The following is a 20,973-nucleotide window of genomic DNA, read 5'->3' as shown; positions in this document are numbered from 1 at the left end:
AGAGCGTCCTTTCAGGGAGAAAAAATCTCTTGGGTATCTGCTTTGGAGGAGTGTGGGGCTGCTCCCCAGGGTTAGGTCTCCCTACAGCAGAGGTGAAAAGACTCCAGGACATGCCTGGGAGGAATCTTGGGTGGATTCTGGAGAAAAAATCTTCCTTTTCAGGAGAAAACACATCTCAGGTATCTTCCTCTGTGCTCGTTTGTTCTTGAGTGGACAGGTAACAAAGTGATCTCTACACTGATGGATTTGATGAAATATGTGAGTACTGGTGTAGCCATTCTGCAAACATCGTTCTCTCTAACTGAGCCTTTCAGTAACCTGCTGGTACATGACAGTGCATGCAGTTCCTGAAGTGAACTTCTGAAACTCTGAAGTTGTTCCGTAGGCTGATGATTTAATATTTTTTCTTGAAAAGGTTCTGCTGTTTGATGGCTCTTGCAACTCCACTGACCCACCGACGTCCCGGTCCCTTCAGCGCTGCCAGGTACTTCTGAGCAACCTGAGCACAGTCTTGAATTGTTTTCTGGCAGAAGCACCAGAGCTACTGGAAAAGGTTTGTAATGGCTTTGCTAAACCTTTGGTGTGTTTTATTAATATTTAGAATGATGCTTGGGTCGTAATTGTGGAAACATGAGCTTTTGTCGTTTGCGATGGCTGGAAGACAGTCACATTTAGCTGGGAGAAGGGGCTTAAATCTGAGAGGTTGGGAATAGCACTTCATATGCCCTGAGTTCAGGGAAACTTGTGGAGTTCCTGCAGGCGGGTGGGGGAGGCTGCGTTCAGCAGGGAGCTGTGTGAGCAGCTGGTTGCAGTGACAGCAACTGAGGGCAGTAACGCTGAGAACAGTTCTTTTCCATTCTTGTGGTGCTGGGGCCTGATCATAGGCCCTGAAACACAGCTGACCTCTAGATGGACCTCACAACCAAAGGTTATCCATTTAATAATGGATATTTGGTAAAATGATAATGGGTAATTAGTAAAATCTGCATTGCAATTACCGTTAATTATTATTATTATCTGATCATTAATGAAATACGAGTGCTCACTAGTGACAGGTGCAGCTCGGTCAGAATATAATCAGCAGTGAGGATGAAATGCCGTGAGAATGTACCCAGCTTCCCTCGTTCAGCTTGTTCGAGGCTCAGAACCCAAGTGTTTGCCTTGTTAGAAACTCCCTCGGTTCTCCCCGAGCCCTGGCCAGGCTCTGGGTGGAATCCAACAGGAGGATGAAACCAGATGTTTCCGCTCAAAGCAAAGTGCAAGTCTTTCTGCCTTGCTGGTTTTTGGTCCCCAAGGCCGGACCCGCTCACAGCGACTCTGGGTGCCTCAGCTACGGGTGGACGCCCCGCGTGGGATTTCCCACTCACCGGGACAGGCTCAACAAACCCTCCTGCACCCGGGGCTGCCCAGCGCCTGCGGGGCTGGATGGTGGGACGGGTGCGAGTGGGGATGGATCTGCCTTAACCACTCTCCCCCCCGTCGTGAGGTAATGATTAGGTGCGTTACCTTGCTTATTCTTAGTTTTCTATAATTAGCTGTATGTAGTAATAATTAAGTGTACTACTCTGTATTTTTCTTATTGCTTATTTTCTGTATTACGTGGTTATACCTTTTAACTATTAACAGTAGAATAAGCCCACTCTTTGTGCTCTGGCGTCTGGATTTAATTGGCATCCTCAATCAGCAGAGCAATTCTTAGCTAGCGGTTTACAATAGCATGCAAAGATTGTATTGCAAATGCTAAAGAATATAAAGGAAGCATAAATGAGTAACTTCTGAAGTAACTTGGGTTTCTGTAGCTTTTTGTGTTCTCAATTGTCCTTGGGCTATTGAGGGGAAAAAAGCATATCCCTGTGCTGTAGTAAAAATCTCTGCCAGGTGAAGAAGACGTGTCTTAGTCATGAGGGGATTTAATAGTTCAGGCTTTGTTTGGTTTATTTTAGCCTTCAGTGAATGTGGCTCTTTGTAGGGATTGCTTTTGGTTTTGGGGGTGATTGTGGGGTTTTTCTTCAAATAAGGAAGTGATCCAGAGTGAAAAATGGAAAGACAAAGATTCCTGCTGTGTTATTTTTATACTTCCTGTTTAGGATGATGAAGGGAGTTTTGTCAAATTAAAGGAATTGCATAACAACCACCACCTTATGCCTTTTTTCAGGATTTACAGACTTGACAAACCAGCAGGTGGTAACTGGCCTCATTTCTTGGGGTGCACAAGTGGTCACCTGGTTCTGTGGACCCAGTCTCCTTCCAGAGGGTGTAGGTGAGCCTGAACCGTGACCCGTTTGTGAGCAGGAGACTCTCCAGCGAGTGATTCCGATGAACACGTGCTCAGCCCTGTTTCTGTGAATGTTCCATCGATAACGAGTCGCGTTGGTTCAGCTGCAGCATGTGTGGAAATTCTGTTGGTGAAACTGAGACTGGTCTGTTTGTTCAAAGAGCGTAGAATAATGCAAGCAGTTTCTTTCCTGGATGTTTTTTGGAGAGAACAGTATGCCTCTGACTTCAGGGAGTTGCTTGTGTCCACAGCTTGAACGACTTGTCATTTCAAACACATTGCTATCAAACAAGAAACACTGTAATGCTTGTTTCTACAGTAAAACCGTTCCCTGCATGTTTTGAACTTTTTATTTATTGCTTGAGGAAGAAATACACCTTGGAAACACTTCTTTATTTGGATGGATTATAAATTCAATTGCCAGCCTAAATTGTCTTACAAGTGCTCATGTGACATGTTTAAAAACCATTCCCTTAGAGAATTGTTGGGATCCTTTTATAGCGCCCTTCAGCTTACAGTCCATGTTCTGAGTGCTGCATCAACTGGAAATGGCGCTTGAGGCAAGGAGGAATTGAGTCTTGGCTCTTACCTCTCTGTTAGCAAAGGCAGAAACAGGACTGGCTTCTTTCAGAGTTGGGGTCTTGCCTGTGCTTGAGGCTCAGCTTGTACAATCTTCTGTCTTTTTAATCCACAATTTCAGTTTAAAAATGTGAAGTTACTTCTTTACCTTGCTTTTACTTTCTTGCCTATAGATGATGACGTGCATTTGTCTAGGCCTTTCTACAATTGTCCTCTGATTCAGAGCTGCTATACTGGTCATCGACAGAAGCTTGAGCATTTATCGAGGTAAGCTCGAACACTTCCACTGCAAATTCAGGAGTGGAAGGGAATGGCTTTTACATCAACAGTTGTGTTTGCTGCGCTCACTGCGTGTGCTGGCAGTATCTTGACTTCAGCAGTGCCTGTGGTCTGTTGAACACAGAGGTTACTTCCCTGTGTTGCAACGTCTATATACACCTCTGCTTAGTGCCCTTGGTCGGTATCCTCATTCTTTGTAGCATACTTCATTCATTGGCTTGTCTGTGTAACCTGTTACTATTGGAACAGGTCGCGTGATTAGGACAGGAGCAGTGATCTCCAGTTCAGCAAAGCACGGTGTGCACGGAACAATTGCTCTGGACACAGCAGAAAGCATATTTTTTTAAAAAAATAACCTCTTTTATTGACTAGTAATAGAGGGTCATAGTTGTATTGGCCTAAATCCCCTGCTCACAAGTACATTGGTGTAATTTAATAAGACAGTGAGAGTTCCATGTAGTTGGCCCATCAAGCGCCCTACTGGGTATTGGTAACAGTCACTGCCTGATGTAAAAAACTCTTATCCAAAAAACCACAAGGTAGGGAAGAATGAATGCGGAATAGCTAGGTAATGCCCTGCTTATTCACTGAAACCAGTTTAGTCTGCGGGGATTGGAAAGAACTATTAAAGAAAAACCCCCCACCAAACCCCTCCAGAGCTTGTCCGAGTTCAGCATCATCAATATTTTCTTCCGTACCAAAGATTAAAAAATACATTTTCACAAATATGCTGGGAAGAAACCTCTTGATGTTCAGAAAAATCTGGAAATAATGAATAAAGATTAAAACAATATATTTAGAGATATACTTAAAACTCCGTGTTTGGAAAAATCTGAAGTGATGCACCCATCAGAGCCACGGCCTGGGGCTTGAGCGCCATGACACAGGAGCTGTGGAAGAGCCAGGTCTGCTCCTGCAGAGCTGCGGAGGGAGAAGTAGAAAACATTGTGGGGCTGAGAAGGAGCCCACATCTCCCCTGCCATGGGCAGCCCACCCAGGCCGTGCCGGCCGCTGGCGTGAGCAGGTTGTGGATGGGGTGGAAGTGCTTGGTGAGCCGGAGAGCTGGGATGGTGTCGGGGAGGAGGAGGAAAGAGCAGCATCCCATGCTGAAGCTGGCGGCGTTCTGCAAGAAGAGAGCGTGTGGATCCCCGCTGGGCTGTGCTGGGAGAGGCAGCCCCCAGGGTCTGGGGGGGGGTGGGGAGCCTTGCGGTGGCTGTTCCCAGAGGTGTGGGGGAGTCAGGGCTGCTGTCGACCCCAGCTGCCCCTAATTTGTGCCAGTCTGCCCCAGCCAGTGTTTCTGGCCAAGAGATCAAGCCAAGCTTTCAGGTGCAAGCCAGCCCCCAGAAGCGGGGCTTTGCAGTCCATGGGGCTCTTCTTCAGAAGCCTCTGTTGCCTTCCCCACGCTGCTCGGTGCCCCGCTGGCCGTGTTGGGGCATGTCCCTGCTACCGCCCCAACCTGACGCCCCAGGCAGCATCTGCCCACTTCATACCTCATGGTCTGGCAGCGGCTCAGCCCTGCTGCCTCCCCTGCCAGCTGTGCATTGGCCTTGTTCCCCACAGAGCTTTTTGAGGCCCCTTGACATCTTCTCTAGGGGGGTCTTTCTCCTCGTCACCTCTGGGCAAAGGCAGGCTCCCTGCTCAGCTCGGCTTTTCAGGGCCCAGTCAGGCATCTTGACGTAGACTTCCAAAGCCATCTGGGACGCTGCCTGGTTCGCTTCCTGAACTTCATGGGAAAGCCGTGAACAACCACAGCCAAGAACCACGCAGCGGGCAGTTCAGCGTGGCTAGTAAGTGCCTGCAGAGGCAAGGGTCAGTGTCAGAAACGCAAGGGCAGCCTTGTTTATGGTAGCTGGGTCCTTTCCACAGGGTGCGGTCCTTCAGAAACAGACTGCTCTAGTGTGGGTCCTCCTGCTCCCGTGTGGGCAGCTCTCCGTGGGGCTAACACCGTGGCTGATGGGCTCAGCTGTGGCCAACGGTCTGTCTTGGAACTGGCTGCAGCTTGCTCTGCTGGATGTGGGGGAAGCTTCTGGCATCTTCTCACAGAAGCCACCCCTGTAGCCTGCCCCTACCCTGCTACCAAAACCTGGTCACATAAACCCAATGCAGGGAAAAAGAAGCAGCTGATCCAGCTGAGCTGAGTGGGGACTGTGAGCTGCCTGGCTCATGGCCTCACTGCCACCCACAGCCTCCCTGTGCCACCTGGCAAATGCATTTGTGACTATCGCCTATCCCCAAGGCCACCAACTCACCCCTGTGTACCTGCTGCTCTTCCAGGAGCTTCTGCGACACACGTGATGCTTTGGGGGCTGATCTGTTGGGCTGCAACTGCTCCATCCCTGACCCGCAGCTGGTCTGGAGGATTGTGTCACAGGTGGAGTTCTGTCTCTCTGACAAGAACCTGGCCAAGGATGCCTTCCTTCATCAGCATCAAACTGCTGATGTCCTTCAAGAAGGTAGGCAGCTCATGGCGCTGGGCAGCTGGGGTGGGGAATGGCCTATCATGTGGAGGATGTCAGGGTGTCTGGGTGTGCTCTGCTGTCTCTGGTGGAGTGTACTGGGAGGTGCAGGCTCCACTCAGGCTGTCTGTGTCCCAGTGAAGTGCTGATGGTGCAGAGCTGCGTTCTGCTCTTTGCCTTCCATGTGCTGCAGCAGTTCTCCAGCCAGGGAGGGTGGCTGGGGAAGCGGTGAACAGTCCTCAAACCAACCCCAGGGCTGGATTCACCTCTTCTGCCCATGGTACTCCCAGGTTCCTTTGGGAGAGATCATCCCTCAACCAAACTCTGCAGGAAGGTGCTGGTGGTGTGAGTACGGGAAAGCTGCAGCTTGTTGTCGCGGTCCAAGGGGCACTGGGGACCTTCTGTGAACCCCAAAGATGCTCACGTGAAAGGGGGACATTGCCTTGCCGTGACTTCAGGTTGATGGGGTTGCAGCCTGCCTGGAGGACGGGTTTAGAGTGGTCCCTGCCTGGGGAGACTCACAGGGACACAGCAGCCCCCTCTCTCCTGTTGGTGAAATACCTGATGCGCGACTGGCGGCTCACGCTCTGTGCCCTGCAGTTCTCGGAGCTGCTGGAGGTGAAGGAGGAGGGCGCCAAATGGAGGTGGTCAGGGTTGAAGAAGTAACTCTGAGGAGCTCGGGAGCAGGCAACTGCCCCGTGTCAGGCACCAAGTGAGTGGGGCAGAAGGGGGCTTGGCTGAGCAGGGACCTGCTGGCTGAGTGCAGAGGAAAAAGGAACTGCACCATCTCTGGGAGCAAGGTCAGGCTTGGCAGGAAGACGGCAGAGCTGTGACTCGCACACGCAGGGAGGAGACAGGAAAGGCCAAAGCTCAGGTAGAGTTGGAAGCGGCCAGTGATGGGTCTGACAGCAAGAAGGGATTTTTAAGTAGGATTGTAGCAAGAGGAGCTCTGCAGAAAACATCAGTGATACTTGTTGACAATGGTCACCTGACAGATAGGCATAAAGGCAAAGCGAGGGATTGAATTTTATTTTTTCCCTCAGTCTGTAATAATACTCGTAGGCCGTGGGCTGCCCGGTCCCCTGAGTCAAATCACCCCGAGTGTGGGACCAGCGATTTTCCATTTGTGGCCACTGAAGTTGCCAGGGACCAGCTCCATCAGCCTGGGGAGCTGAGGCCGCTTCCCACGGGTGCGGTGGCCGGCGCTGGGCCCAGGTTGTGGAGCTTGGGTGGGAAACAGGCAATAAAGAGACATGAAGTTTCCAGCCACTTTTGGGCTTGTGCAGTGATTTTTTTTTTTTTTTTTTCTTCAATTTTGCCCCTGGCCCGGTCTTGTGTCTGCCCAGGGTGCAGCCAGGCTGGGGAGAAGGGTCCCAGCCTGGCCGGCAGGTCCCTCCCTGGCCGTTCCTGGGGTGATTTGGGGTTCTTTTGCTGCGGCAGTGAGGCGATGCCGGGCTGCGGAGCGGAGCGGGGTGGGAGGCGAGGAAGGGCGTGAAGGTCTCGAGGCTGGGAAGGGCCTTGCAGCGAGCCCTGTCCCCGCGGGAGGGGACGCTGGCCGTGTTCAGGATGAAGGCCTTGCGGCCCTGGCTGGGGTGTGTGCCCGTGCCCCCCCGGTCCCCCAGTGTCTGTCCTGGTGCCGGGGGCTCCGTGATGCTTTCTGCGTGGGGCCGTGTCCATGAGTCCTGCAGGGAGCGTCTGTCCTGGCTGCCTCGCCAAAGGGCTGCTTGGCCTGGGGAAGGGGCCGGGGGAGTCCCCCCCACCCGCCATTGCCTGCCCCACTGGTGGTGACTTGGCCCTGGGGGCGGCTGGGTGCCCTTCGGGGCTCACCGGCTCTGAATTGGGGGTCAGCGGGGCTTTTGCACTGTTGGGTGCTGTTTCCCGGTGCCCCCCGCGCTGCCTCCCCCTCCCACAAGAGGCACAGAGAGGTTTTGTAGAAAACAGATTTTAATGAGAAAAGACAACAGAAAAGGTCCTCTCCAAACTACTCTAATCCCACTCCCTCCCCCCCAAATACACCAACTTTCCCACCCCAGCCCACAAATACACCACCCTCAACACCCCACCCCCGAAATAAAACAATAGTCCCCCCCGAAGTACCCCACCCTCATCGCCCACCGCCCCACTCCCCACATTAGTATCTCCTCCCCCCTGGCCCCCCCGGGCTGACTGCGAGTGCCCTGCGCTTGCTGGGGGGCGGTGACAGGGTGCTCTGCCCCTGCTTCCAGCCCCGCTTCTGTGGCACGGCCGGCTGGGATGGGGGCGGCTCCATCCCCGCATCCCCCCACGGCTCCTGGGCCTCCAGCCCCATCACAAAGTCCTCCAGGCTCAGGATGGCGCCGGCGGTCTCGGGGACGCTGTAGTTGGGGCTGAGCAGCTGCTCGGGCAGGGAGAGCCAGGCCAAGTCACAGGGGAGGGTGGCTGCCCTGGTGTCCCCAGGCTCCCCAGGCGTGGGGCTCCTGCTGGCATGGTCCTGGCTGACCCCCAGGTCGTCCGTGGAACAACCAAAGAGCCTCAGGGCCTCTTTGAGAGGCACCTCCCGGGACACAGCAAGGTCTTCCGCCATGTCCCCGAGGCCTTGGTTGTTGGGGTCAGCGCTGGGGCTGGGGGGGATGTCGCTGTCCGGGGGGATGTGGCTGCCCGAGGGTGCCTCCGTGAGGGTGGCCATGCCGGAGAGGTGGCTCTCAGCACTCAGCCCCTCGTGCTTGTGGCCAGAGATGGACGTTGGCAGCACTGGGGTGCTGGGGGCCACCGCTCTCTTCACTCTGCTGGTGTCACCCATGTCCCCAGGCATGGGGCCACAGCTGGGCCCGTCGTGGCTGACCCCCACCGAGTCCAGTGACAAACCAAAGAGGCTCAAGGCCTCTTGGAGCAGCGTCTCGTTGCTCAGGTCCAGTTCTTCTGGTGGGTCCCCCAGGTCTTGGTTGTGGGGGACAGCACCGGGGCTGGTGGGGATGTCACTGCCTGGGACGATGTCACTGTCCAGGGGTGTCCCCGCAGAGGTGGTCGTGCTGGAGATGTTGGAGGGAACAGACGGCCCCTCGATGTGCCCGTAGCCGGGGATGTTGTTCAGCAGCACCGGCGGGGCTGTGGCCACCGCTCCCTGCTGATCTTTGGGGGCTGCCTGGTGTTGCGGTTGGCCCTGGGGTGTCCCCGGGGCTGCCCAGCCCCCGGGGCCCCCCAGGGCAGCACCCAGCAGAGCAGCGGTGCAATGGCCGAGCGTGGAGGTGGACAGTGGTGGCACGTCGGTCCACTCGTAGCAGAAGACACGGGGCTCAAAGTAGCAGCTGCATGGAGCCATCAGCAGCCCTGTGTGGGTGAGAGGAAGCCGTGCTGGTCAAGGGGGACCCTCTGGGGCCACCCACTGAGCCAGCCCCGATCCCCAACATCCCACGGCTCTGCGCCAGGCACGTGGGGAGCTTGTGGCCAGGACGATGACCGTGGGGTGAGCTGCTGTGCCAAAGGGACAGGGTCGCAAACCGGGGAGGAGACGGGCTTCTTCGAGGTGAAAAGGGGGGAGATGGTGCCAAGTATTTGGGAAATTCTCTGGCCGTGGGCTGTAGTGGGCACACATCAGCCAGGCGAGGGCAGGGACGCTCGCCTGGTCTTGCCGAAGCCCTGTGTGAAAACTGCCTGGGGAGGGGGCATGGGAGTGATGGGGATGTTGGGATGCCCGTGGTCGGGGGTGCTGAAGGTGCTGAAGGTGCTGGGGTGCCGGAGCAGAGAGGGGTGCCATACCTGCTGGGGGGTCCCAGAGGGCCTGGGGTGCCCCCCCCGCTGGGGGTGCCCAGGCTGCGGGGAAGGGCTGCTCCTGCCCGGGCAGTGGGCACAGGTTGGCTGAGCCTGGAAGAGAGACGGGAGCCATGGCCGGCGCTCACCTCCGCTCTGGCCCCCAAGAGCGTCCCCGGGCTGCAGGGGTCAGGGTCGGGGTCAGTGCCTACCTTGGGGGGAGAAGATTTCGGGGAGCAGAGAGAGCCGCAGGAACCGAGGCCCCGGGAGGTCCCAGGAGCCGCGCAGAGACACCCACCCTGGTGGCAGCGCCATGGTTTGTGGTGGGTGTTGGTTGCTAAGGACTCTCTGGGGTGTCCCGGGACGGAATGTTGGGGCTCCCCGGGTTACGCCCCGCCCCCAGCAACCTCCCCAGTTCCCCCTGGGGAGGGAAAGGGTTAAAAGGGGCCTGTGGGTGCAGGTGCCTTGGGCTGGAAGCCTTGGTCCGTTGCCAGAGCTGGGACAGCCTTGGGATCAGGGGGACTTGGTGGCAGGAAACCCGGCCCCCTGGAGTGCTGGGCTGGAGGGGGCAGGCGGGGCAGGAGGGGCAGGCAGGGCAGGCGAGGGCAGGGCTGGCAGGCGATGTGAGGGAGAGGTGTGATGCTGCAGGCCTGACAGTCAGCGAGGACGTGGTGGGGAGCCTCGGGGTGAGGATGAGGGGGATGGAAAACAAAGCAGATGTCGTAGTGGGTGTCTCCTGCCGCTCGCCCAGCCGGGAATCTGGTGCAGAGCCGGGGGATGTTGGGGATGGGCGCTGGCTTGGTGGTTGCCCCCAGAGTGTGCCCCCAGCTTCAACACCTGCCCGGGGTGCAGAGCGGATCCCCCACCCCAGCGGCATCACTGGGTCTGCCCTAAGGAAGGGGCTCAGCCCCTGACCCACCTGCAGTGCTGGGGAACTGCCCCGACAGGGACCTCATCCTGCACCGTGGGCCAGCCAGGCCCAGGGAGCTGAGGCCGCTTCCCACAGGCGCCGTGGCCTGTGCTGGCCCCGGGGTGTTGAGCTCGAGTGGGACATGGGCAGTACAGAGATGAAGTTTCCAGGCGCTTTCTGGCTGGTGCAGGGATCAGCGTCTCCATCCGCAATGGCACGTTCCCCTGCAATGCCGTCTGCAGTCGGTCTGCGCCTGGAGTGGGATCTGCCAAAGCCCCTCTACCTGCAGTGGGACCTGCGCAGGAATGAAAACGCAACAGCATCTGCGGTGTGGCGCAGGCAGTGGTGTCTGAGGGAAAATAGTGTCCGCAGCAGTGTCTGCCCCTGCAGGGGCACCGGCAGGGGTGTCTGCGTCCGCAGGGACATCTGCAAGGGGTCCTGCAACGGCCGTGGCAGCTGTGGGGGCATCTGCCGTGGTGTCCCCATCTTCAGTCGGGTGTTCACCTGCAGGGCTCGCTGTTGGTGTTTGCTCCTGGAATGGCCCCTGCAGTGGGCTCTGCGGTGGGACCTGTCTGCAGCTGAATTGGCTTCCGAGGGACCTGCAGCTGCTTTGGCGTCTGTAACGGCGTGTGCGTCTGCCGGGGTGTGTCAGTCTGCGATGGGTCTGCGTCTGCCATGCTGTTGGCATTGGTCTGTGCATCTGCAGGGTTAGGGGGGATGGACCGTGCGTCTGCAAAGGTGTCTGCAAGGGTATTTCATTCTGCAGTGGATCTGCAGTGGGATCTGCATCTGCAGTGGGATCTGCAGTGGGATCTGCATCTGCAGTGGTGACTGCAGTGGGATCTGCATCTGCAGTGGGATCTGCAGTGGGATCTGCATCTGCAGTGGAATCTGCATCTGCAGTGGTGACTGCAGTGGGATCTGCATCTGCAGTGGGATCTGCATCTGCAGTGGTGTCTGCAGTGGGATCTGCATCTGCAGTGGGATCTGCATCTGCAGTGGGATCTGCAGTGGTGTCTGCATCTGCAGTGGTGTCTGCAGTGGGATCTGCATCTGCAGTGGGATCTGCAGTGGTGTCTGCATCTGCAGTGGTGTCTGCAGTGGGATCTGCATCTGCAGTGGGATCTGCAGTGGTGTCTGCATCTGCAGTGGGATCTGCAGTGGGATCTGCATCTGCAGTGTTGTCTGCAGTGGGATCTGCATCTGCAGTGGGATCTGCAGTGGGATCTGCATCTGCAGTGGTGACTGCAGTGGGATCTGCATCTGCAGCGGTGTCTGCAGTGGGATCTGCATCTGCAGCGGTGACTGCAGTGGGATCTGCATCTGCAGTGGTGTCTGCAGTGGGATCTGCATCTGCAGTGGTGACTGCAGTGGGATCTGCATCTGCAGTGGGATCTGCAGTGGGATCTGCATCTGCAGTGGTGACTGCAGTGGGATCTGCATCTGCAGCGGTGTCTGCAGTGGGATCTGCATCTGCAGCGGTGTCTGCAGTGGGATCTGCATCTGCAGCGGTGACTGCAGTGGGATCTGCATCTGCAGTGGTGTCTGCAGTGGGATCTGCATCTGCAGTGGGATCTGCATCTGCAGTGGTGACTGCAGTGGGATCTGCATCTGCAGTGGGATCTGCATCTGCAGTGGTGACTGCAGTGGGATCTGCATCTGCAGTGGGATCTGCAGTGGGATCTGCATCTGCAGTGGTGACTGCAGTGGGATCTGCATCTGCAGCGGTGTCTGCAGTGGGATCTGCATCTGCAGCGGTGACTGCAGTGGGATCTGCATCTGCAGCGGTGTCTGCAGTGGGATCTGCATCTGCAGCGGTGTCTGCAGTGGGATCTGCATCTGCAGCGGTGACTGCAGTGGGATCTGCATCTGCAGTGGTGTCTGCAGTGGGATCTGCATCTGCAGTGGGGTCTGCAGTGGTGTCTGCATCTGCAGTGGTGACTGCAGTGGGATCTGCATCTGCAGTGGGATCTGCAGTGGGATCTGCATCTGCAGTGGGATCTGCAGTGGTGTCTGCATCTGCAGTGGTGTCTGCAGTGGGATCTGCATCTGCAGTGGGATCTGCAGTGGGATCTGCATCTGCAGTGGGATCTGCAGTGGTGTCTGCATCTGCAGTGGTGTCTGCAGTGGGATCTGCATCTGCAGTGGGGTCTGCAGTGGGATCTGCATCTGCAGTGGGATCTGCAGTGGTGTCTGCATCTGCAGTGGTGTCTGCAGTGGGATCTGCATCTGCAGTGGGATCTGCAGTGGTGTCTGCATCTGCAGTGGTGTCTGCAGTGGGATCTGCATCTGCAGTGGGATCTGCAGTGGTGTCTGCATCTGCAGTGGTGTCTGCAGTGGAATCTGCATCTGCAGTGGGATCTGCATCTGCAGTGGGATCTGCAGTGGTGTCTGCATCTGCAGTGGGATCTGCATCTGCAGTGGGATCTGCAGTGGTGTCTGCATCTGCAGTGGGATCTGCAGTGGGATCTGCATCTGCAGTGGGATCTGCAGGGGGATCTGCATCTGCAGTGTTGTCTGCAGTGGGATCTGCATCTGCAGTGGGATCTGCAGTGGGATCTGCATCTGCAGTGGTGACTGCAGTGGGATCTGCATCTGCAGCGGTGTCTGCAGTGGGATCTGCATCTGCAGCGGTGACTGCAGTGGGATCTGCATCTGCAGTGGTGTCTGCAGTGGGATCTGCATCTGCAGTGGTGACTGCAGTGGGATCTGCATCTGCAGTGGGATCTGCAGTGGGATCTGCATCTGCAGTGGTGACTGCAGTGGTGTCTGCATCTGCAGCGGTGTCTGCAGTGGGATCTGCATCTGCAGCGGTGACTGCAGTGGGATCTGCATCTGCAGTGGTGACTGCAGTGGTGTCTGCATCTGCAGCGGTGACTGCAGTGGGATCTGCATCTGCAGCGGTGTCTGCAGTGGGATCTGCATCTGCAGTGGTGTCTGCAGTGGGATCTGCATCTGCAGTGGGATCTGCAGTGGGATCTGCATCTGCAGTGGTGTCTGCAGTGGGATCTGCATCTGCAGTGGGATCTGCAGTGGGATCTGCATCTGCAGTGGGATCTGCATCTGCAGTGGTGACTGCAGTGGGATCTGCATCTGCAGTGGGATCTGCATCTGCAGTGGGGTCTGCAGTGGGATCTGCATCTGCAGTGGTGTCTGCAGTGGGATCTGCATCTGCAGTGGGATCTGCAGTGGGATCTGCATCTGCAGTGGGATCTGCAGTGGTGTCTGCATCTGCAGTGGTGTCTGCAGTGGGATCTGCATCTGCAGTGGGATCTGCAGTGGGATCTGCATCTGCAGTGGTGACTGCAGTGGGATCTGCATCTGCAGCGGTGTCTGCAGTGGGATCTGCATCTGCAGCGGTGTCTGCAGTGGGATCTGCATCTGCAGCGGTGACTGCAGTGGGATCTGCATCTGCAGTGGTGACTGCAGTGGGATCTGCATCTGCAGTGGTGTCTGCAGTGGGATCTGCATCTGCAGTGGGATCTGCAGTGGGATCTGCATCTGCAGTGGTGTCTGCAGTGGGATCTGCATCTGCAGCGGTGTCTGCAGTGGGATCTGCATCTGCAGTGGTGTCTGCAGTGGGATCTGCATCTGCAGTGGGATCTGCAGTGGGATCTGCATCTGCAGTGGTGACTGCAGTGGGATCTGCATCTGCAGTGGGGTCTGCAGTGGGATCTGCATCTGCAGTGGGGTCTGCAGTGGGATCTGCATCTGCAGTGGGGTCTGCAGTGGGATCTGCATCTGCAGTGGGATCTGCAGTGGTGTCTGCATCTGCAGTGGTGTCTGCAGTGGAATCTGCATCTGCAGTGGGATCTGCATCTGCAGTGGGATCTGCAGTGGTGTCTGCATCTGCAGTGGGATCTGCATCTGCAGTGGGATCTGCAGGGGGATCTGCATCTGCAGTGTTGTCTGCAGTGGGATCTGCATCTGCAGTGGGATCTGCATCTGCAGTGGGATCTGCAGTGGGATCTGCATCTGCAGTGGGATCTGCATCTGCAGTGGGATCTGCAGTGGGATCTGCATCTGCAGTGGGATCTGCAGTGGGATCTGCATCTGCAGCGGTGTCTGCAGTGGGATCTGCATCTGCAGTGGGATCTGCAGTGGTGTCTGCATCTGCAGTGGGATCTGCATCTGCAGTGGGATCTGCAGGGGGATCTGCATCTGCAGTGTTGTCTGCAGTGGGATCTGCATCTGCAGTGGGATCTGCATCTGCAGTGGGATCTGCAGTGGGATCTGCATCTGCAGTGGGATCTGCATCTGCAGTGGGATCTGCAGTGGGATCTGCATCTGCAGTGGGATCTGCAGTGGGATCTGCATCTGCAGCGGTGTCTGCAGTGGGATCTGCATCTGCAGTGGTGTCTGCAGTGGGATCTGCATCTGCAGTGGGATCTGCAGTGGGATCTGCATCTGCAGTGGTGACTGCAGTGGGATCTGCATCTGCAGTGGGGTCTGCAGTGGGATCTGCATCTGCAGTGGGGTCTGCAGTGGGATCTGCATCTGCAGTGGGGTCTGCAGTGGGATCTGCATCTGCAGTGGGATCTGCAGTGGTGTCTGCATCTGCAGTGGTGTCTGCAGTGGAATCTGCATCTGCAGTGGGATCTGCATCTGCAGTGGGATCTGCAGTGGTGTCTGCATCTGCAGTGGGATCTGCATCTGCAGTGGGATCTGCAGGGGGATCTGCATCTGCAGTGTTGTCTGCAGTGGGATCTGCATCTGCAGTGGGATCTGCATCTGCAGTGGGATCTGCAGTGGGATCTGCATCTGCAGTGGTGTCTGCAGTGGGATCTGCATCTGCAGCGGTGACTGCAGTGGGATCTGCATCTGCAGTGGGATCTGCAGTGGGATCTGCATCTGCAGTGGGATGTGCAGTGGGATATGCAGTGGGATCTGCATCTGCAGTGGGATCTGCAGTGGGATCTGCATCTGCAGTGGTGTCTGCAGTGGGATCTGCATATTCAGTGGCATGAATAAAAGAATTCCCTTTGTATTCCTGTACGTTGTGTCCCAGCCTCTCTCCTTGGGCAGCACGAGCCAGTTGCCCAATTTCGGTGACAGCTCCGCATCACGGCCACACGGTAGCGGTACCAGCACCAGTTCTACTGCAGTTGGGAGTGGAGAGGGAGAGGACAAAACCAACCCAAAAGCACCCCAACGCCCCGCTCATCCCCACTGCTGGGGCAGGATGGGGCAGCACACACACGTCGGTATTGCAGGGCACTGGTGCCGGCCCCATCCCTTCCCCTTGGACACAAAATTCACCTCCCCCAAAAATCATGCTTGCGATGGAGATCACAGAGTTGGGGAGACTGTTGGGATAGGAAACCATCATGGGGCTGAGGAATCGTCGTTGAGATGGGAAACCGTCATTGGGATGGGAAATCATCATTGTGATGGGAAGCTGTTGGGATGGGAAACCACTGTGGGGATGGGAAGTAACCACTGGAGACAGGAACTCAGCAGGATGGGGAACCGCTGGGATGGGAGGTGTGGTGTGCAGAAGCAAAACCTCGCAAGGCTGGCTGAAGCAGGTGCTGGTGGGATGATCGCCATGGGGCCAGACCCCCAAAACCCTGTTTGCCCCAAACAGACCCCGCACTGCCCAACCACCATGGCAGGTGCAGCAGCAGGCTCCCGCTCCTCCGCAGGCTCCTGCTCTCCAGGGACCTCCCCCGCCAGCTCTGCCCGCCAGGCTCTCACCCCATCACCCCTCTTCGCTTCCCCCTGCAGAGAGGTTCCCTATGCAGCTGCTGGTGGCATCAGAGGTGCCCGGCGGGAGCTTCACCACCCCAGCCATGTCACCGCCGGTCCCTGCCTGAGTGCTGCCCTCTGTCACGGCGCTGCCAGTGTCCCCTGAGCCTCCCAGGCCCACACTGTCACCTGCCAGCTGGCCCAGGCCATGCCTGGCAGGGGGTGCCCAGGGCCCCTGGGGCCACGGTCAGGTGCGTTGCGGGTGGGTGTTTTAGATCACTTCTGTGGAAGGTATTAGCAAAGAGTGATTTTAATGTGATGTTATAAAAGTGTGACTTCGCAAAGTTCGATGGCAACGTTCACTCTGTTACTTACTACATGGAAGAAACATACAAAGGAAAATCAAGTTAGAATTTATTTACAATTATTTACACAGAGACCAGAAACATAAAAAGGTAAGGGAGACCCTCCCGTTGAGTCGCAAAGTTCCGAATGGACCCCCTTGCTTTCTAAACTCCTGATGGAGCTGAGATGCAGCTAGATTCCATCTTAACCCCAGACTTGGTCAATGGTTTATGCCTAATGGAGAGGTACAAAGGGTAAGGAAGACCTCCCGTTGAGTCACGAGGTTCAGAACAGACCCCCTGGCTTTCTAAATCCTTCTCAGAGAGACGTCTAGGTGAGGCTGGATCCAGGCTTAGTCGCAGACTTGGTCAACAGTTTATGTCTGATGGAATTAATATAAAGGGTAACTCTTATGAACATAAATGATAACTCTTGTTGAGTTATTACGCCAATTTGTCGGGGAACGAGTGATTATGGATCCTACACAATTTGAGGTAGCAGCAATTTCAAATTTATTAACACTGTTACGGTAAACCACAAGATTAGATTGAATGATTTTTAACAATACTTAATCATCAACCAATTATCAGGGTGATTTAATAAAATTTGTTATAATCAACACTACAAAGTTTCCTAAATCGAATGCGCAAACACACACACAGATACAGAATTTAACCCATGATAGTAAATTATTGGTACCAAACGATCTCTGAAAGTTTGCAGAAATCTGATCGTAGTGAATTACTCACTATTCTCCATCATCAGCATCTGTCAGCAGACGGTCTTTGAACCCTTTTTCTTCATTGGCATCTCTCAGCAGATGATCTTGGAAATCTTCCTTTGAAATCCTCAAGAAATCTACTATTTGAAATCCTCGTGACAACCACCCTGAGAGGCATCCCAACTCAGAGGTACTGGGTCAGAGCCTGCTGTGATCCCGGAGAGCTCAAAGGGTCTTACTCAGGATCACTATTTACAGGATCACAAGATGACCTTGGTCAGTATTTTTTTTTCATTTTGGCCATATCGTTGTTTAAACCCGGCCGGCAGCCAAACACCACACAGCTGCTCACTCACCTCCGCACGGGGGACGGTGGAGGCAACTGGAGGGGTAAAGGTAAGGAGACTTGTAGGTTGAGATAAAAACAATCTAATAATTTAAATGAGATTAAAATAATTATAAGAATTATAGCAATAATAGAATATACAAACAAGTGACACACAATGCCACTGCTCACTGTGAGAGACGAGAAACCAGGCCTGCGAGAAACTAGGAAAAACAGCCTGAGAAAGCACCAGCTGAGCTGATCGAAGGAATGCCTCAAACACTCGCGAGACAAAACTCTGAGTCCCGGGGTGGGTGGTGTGGAGGCCGAAGCTGATGAGGCTGCTCCAATAACACAGGATGCAGCTGGAGGGGGGGGCCCGGTGGGGACAGGACGGCTCTGCTCTGGGGCACCTGGACAAATTTCAAGGGCCATCTGTCTGGTGAATGACCTTTGCTTCATTATCCACGAAATGCACATTAAAGTTCACACCCCTCAATATGCTAACGAGGGCTAACATGATCATGCTAATTACATCATCCCATGAAACACCTCACCCCTCCCGTACATGGGTACGTGGGTGTGTGGGTCGACCTGGGGGATGGACCCAAGGACAGTGGGTATAAACCAAGGGGGGGAAAAGAAAGGGGGGGGCTGGAGAGTGCAGTGAAGGGAAGAGGACGGCTGCAAGCGAAGAAGCCGGCTGCCTCCTGTGCCTCCTGGAACCCTGGCCGGCGGGATCGGCGCAGACACCCAGAGCGGAGATCTGTACTTCCCCATTCCCTCTGTCTCCCTCTTCTCCCTTTCCCATTAAGCAGTGCAAGGCACATTGTATTGCTTGCCACAACTCGCTATATACTTACCCAATTATCATGTGTTCAATTAGTACATTGTGGGTAGTTAATAAATGTTTGGACTTGGAGACTTGTTGTCGCTCCGTTGGGGATTTGCGACTCTGAGTCACTTGTCTCCCTCGTCTGAACGGGACGTGACACTCACCCCCCACCGACCGGCGCTCAGCCCTGCCTGGTTAGCGATCTCAGGGGAGAGAAAATCCTGGAGCAGCAATCCTGGAAGAGAGGGAGAGCAAACTTCCTGGCCAACCCTCCTCTATACACTGAGCCTGACGTCGTATGATACAGAATATTTCAGTGGCCAGTCTGGGTCCGTCACTCTGGCTGTGCCCCCCCCAGCTTTTTGTGCCCCTGCACACGGGCAGGACATGGGAAGTGGAGAAGCCCTTGATGCCTTAGCAGCAGCCGAAAGCATCGCTGCATTATCAACTTTCTTCTCGTACCAAATCCCATACTGGATCTGAAACACAGCCCTGTTCTAGCTGCTGAGAAGAAAAATCAGCTCTATCCCAGCTGAAACCGGGACGGTATCCACCCCTTATTCCATAACATTTACGTTATGCTCAGGTTCCACGTTTTCCATTACATTCTCATTAATCACCATCCCTTTTCCTTTTTTTTGATGCACACACAGAGATATCATTCCCTTAGTCTATGGGCCATCCCTCCAGAATATATAGTGAATTCATTCGGTCCAGAACTTTGGGCTCCATCTGCCATGACAGTCTCCAGGCAGGAAGGGTGATGCGGAGTCGGCTCGGTCGGTGGAGTGGGTGACCTTGGACGCAGCAGGAGGATGGGGTGTAGTTTCTGCTGCATTTGGAGCTGTAGCTGGTGCGTCTGGCATGGTCCATGCTCACAGTCTGTGGGCTGGTCTCGAGGAAGTTGCTGGGTGCAGCCACTGAAGTTAGTCCTGACTTCATCAATTTGTCATTAACCTGATTCTTAATATGATGCCATTAGTGTAAGGTGTATCAACCACAGCGGTGACGATATGCAATAACAGGGTTATTTAGCAATTACCACCATGCAATTCAATTCATCAGCTATTTTCACCCAAAGTCAAATCTTCTCAAGGCACACATCGGACTTCCCTGTCCTTCTGCATCACCCACCAAGTGCCCCCAGGTCCTGGGGTAAAAGTAATCCCACGCATGAGTTTACCTTTACCTGAGGCAGGAATAACGCAGACTGTCTCTTCCCCAGCGTATCCCTAATGCGCACTGCGGGGGCTTTATCCCCATCCACGGTACGTAGGAGGTTGACTGAGCAGGGCCAGCTTGCTTGGCAGATCCTCTGGGACTGACTGACCAGGTGGCTTTTGCTAAATGCACGTCCCAGGGTTTGAGAGTTCCACCCCCCATTGCTCTCAGTGTAGTTTTTAGCAACCCATTGTATCGCTCAATTTTCCCAGAGGCTGGGGCATGGTAGGGAATGTGATACATCCACTCAGTGCCATGTTCCTTGGCCCAGGCGTCTATGAGATTATTTCCGAAATGAGTCCCATTATCTGACTCAGTTCCTTCTGGGGTGCCATGCCACTACAGGACTTTCTCCTCAAGGCCTAAGACAGCGTTCTGGGCAGTGGCACGGGGCACAGCACGTGTTTCCAACCATCCAGTGGCTGCTTCCACCACTGTAAGCACACAGTGTTTGCCGTGCCGAATTTGTGGGAGCGTGATATAATCGATCTGCCAGGCCTCCCCATATTTATATTTTAATCATTGTCCTCCATACCAAGGAGGTTTTAAACCTTTGTCTTGCTTGATCGCAGTACATGTCTCACATTCATGGATCACCTGTGCAACGGTGTCCGTGGTTAAGTCCATCCCTTGATCACAAGCCCATCTCTATGTTGCATCCCCTCCTTGATGACCTGAGGACTCATGGGTCCAGTGACCCACAAATTTCTCACCCTTATGTTCCCAGTCCAGATGTGCCTGAGCCACGTTAATCTTAGCAGTTTGATTCACCTGTTGGTTTTTATGTTCTTCGGTGTCCTGACTCTCAGTGAGCGTCTACACGAGGTACTTTCACAGCCAGGTTCTCTACCCCAGCAGCAATCTCTCACCATCATTCAGCAGCCCAGACGGGTTTGCCTCTGCGCTGCCAGTGGTTCCGTTTCCACGGCTGTAACCACCCCCACAGCGCATTTCCCACCACCCATGGGTCAGTGCAGAGACAGAGCACTGGCCACTGTTCTCACTCAGCGATAGCCAAGGCCAGCTGGACGGCTTTCACCTCTGCGAACTGACTCGATTCACCTTCTCCTTCAGCAGCTTCAGCAACCCGTGGTGTGGGGCTCCACACAGCTGCCTTCCACCTTCGATGTTTCCCCACAATGCGACAGGACCCGTCGGTACACAGGGCACATGGCTTCTCCTTATCCAGTAGTTTAGTATGTGGTGGGGCCTCTTCAGCACGTGCCACCTCTTCCTCTGGCGCCATTCTGAACTCTTCCCCTTCTGGCCAATCTGCGATCACCTCCAATATTCCCAGACGGCTGGGGCTCCCTGTTCGAGCCCGTTGTGTGATTAATGCGACCCATTTACTCCACGTGGCATCGGCTGCGTGGTGTGTAGAGGGACCCTCCCTTTGAACACCCAGCCCAGCACCGGCAGTCGGGGCGCCAGGAGGAGCTGTGCTTCAGCCCCAATCACCTCCGAAGCAGCTCGAACCCCTTCACATGCTGCCAGTGTCTCCTTTTCGGTTGGAGTAGAGTGGTCCTCGGACCCTCTGTATCCCCAACTCCAGAACCCCAGGGGTCGGCCTCTGGTCTCCCCGGGTGCTTTTTGCCAGAGACTCCACAAAAGGC

At 55.1% G+C, this 20,973-nt stretch overlaps 1 protein-coding gene across 1 annotated transcript; it reads left to right on the top strand.

The window, feature by feature from the left end:
- Positions 1-428: 428 nt before the first annotated feature.
- Positions 429-17,844, top strand: LOC141936862 (uncharacterized). Its single transcript, XM_074854204.1, has 5 exons — positions 429-484; positions 2,118-2,260; positions 3,028-3,121; positions 5,408-5,586; positions 17,079-17,844. The coding sequence occupies exons 1-5, from the start codon at positions 429-431 to the stop codon at positions 17,399-17,401; spliced, it is 795 nt and encodes a 264-aa protein (XP_074710305.1). The 3' UTR covers positions 17,402-17,844.
- The last annotated feature ends 3,129 nt before the right edge of the window (positions 17,845-20,973 follow it).

The sequence above is a fragment of the Strix uralensis genome, chromosome 35 (genome assembly GCF_047716275.1).
Source record: "Strix uralensis isolate ZFMK-TIS-50842 chromosome 35, bStrUra1, whole genome shotgun sequence".
In the NCBI taxonomy this organism is placed as follows: Eukaryota; Metazoa; Chordata; class Aves; order Strigiformes; family Strigidae; genus Strix; species Strix uralensis.
Note: the sequence above shows the minus strand (reverse complement) of the source record. Positions and strands in the feature narration are given on the sequence as shown.

Coding starts and splice junctions, on each gene's coding strand:
- LOC141936862 (XM_074854204.1), top strand. CDS start 429: ATGGCTCTTGCAACTCCACTGACCCACCGACGTCCCGGTCCCTTCAGC. Junction 2,261..3,027: donor TCTCCTTCCAGAGGGTGTAG/GTGAGCCTGAAC, acceptor TCTTGCCTATAG/ATGATGACGTGCATTTGTCT. Junction 3,122..5,407: donor AAGCTTGAGCATTTATCGAG/GTAAGCTCGAAC, acceptor CTGCTCTTCCAG/GAGCTTCTGCGACACACGTG.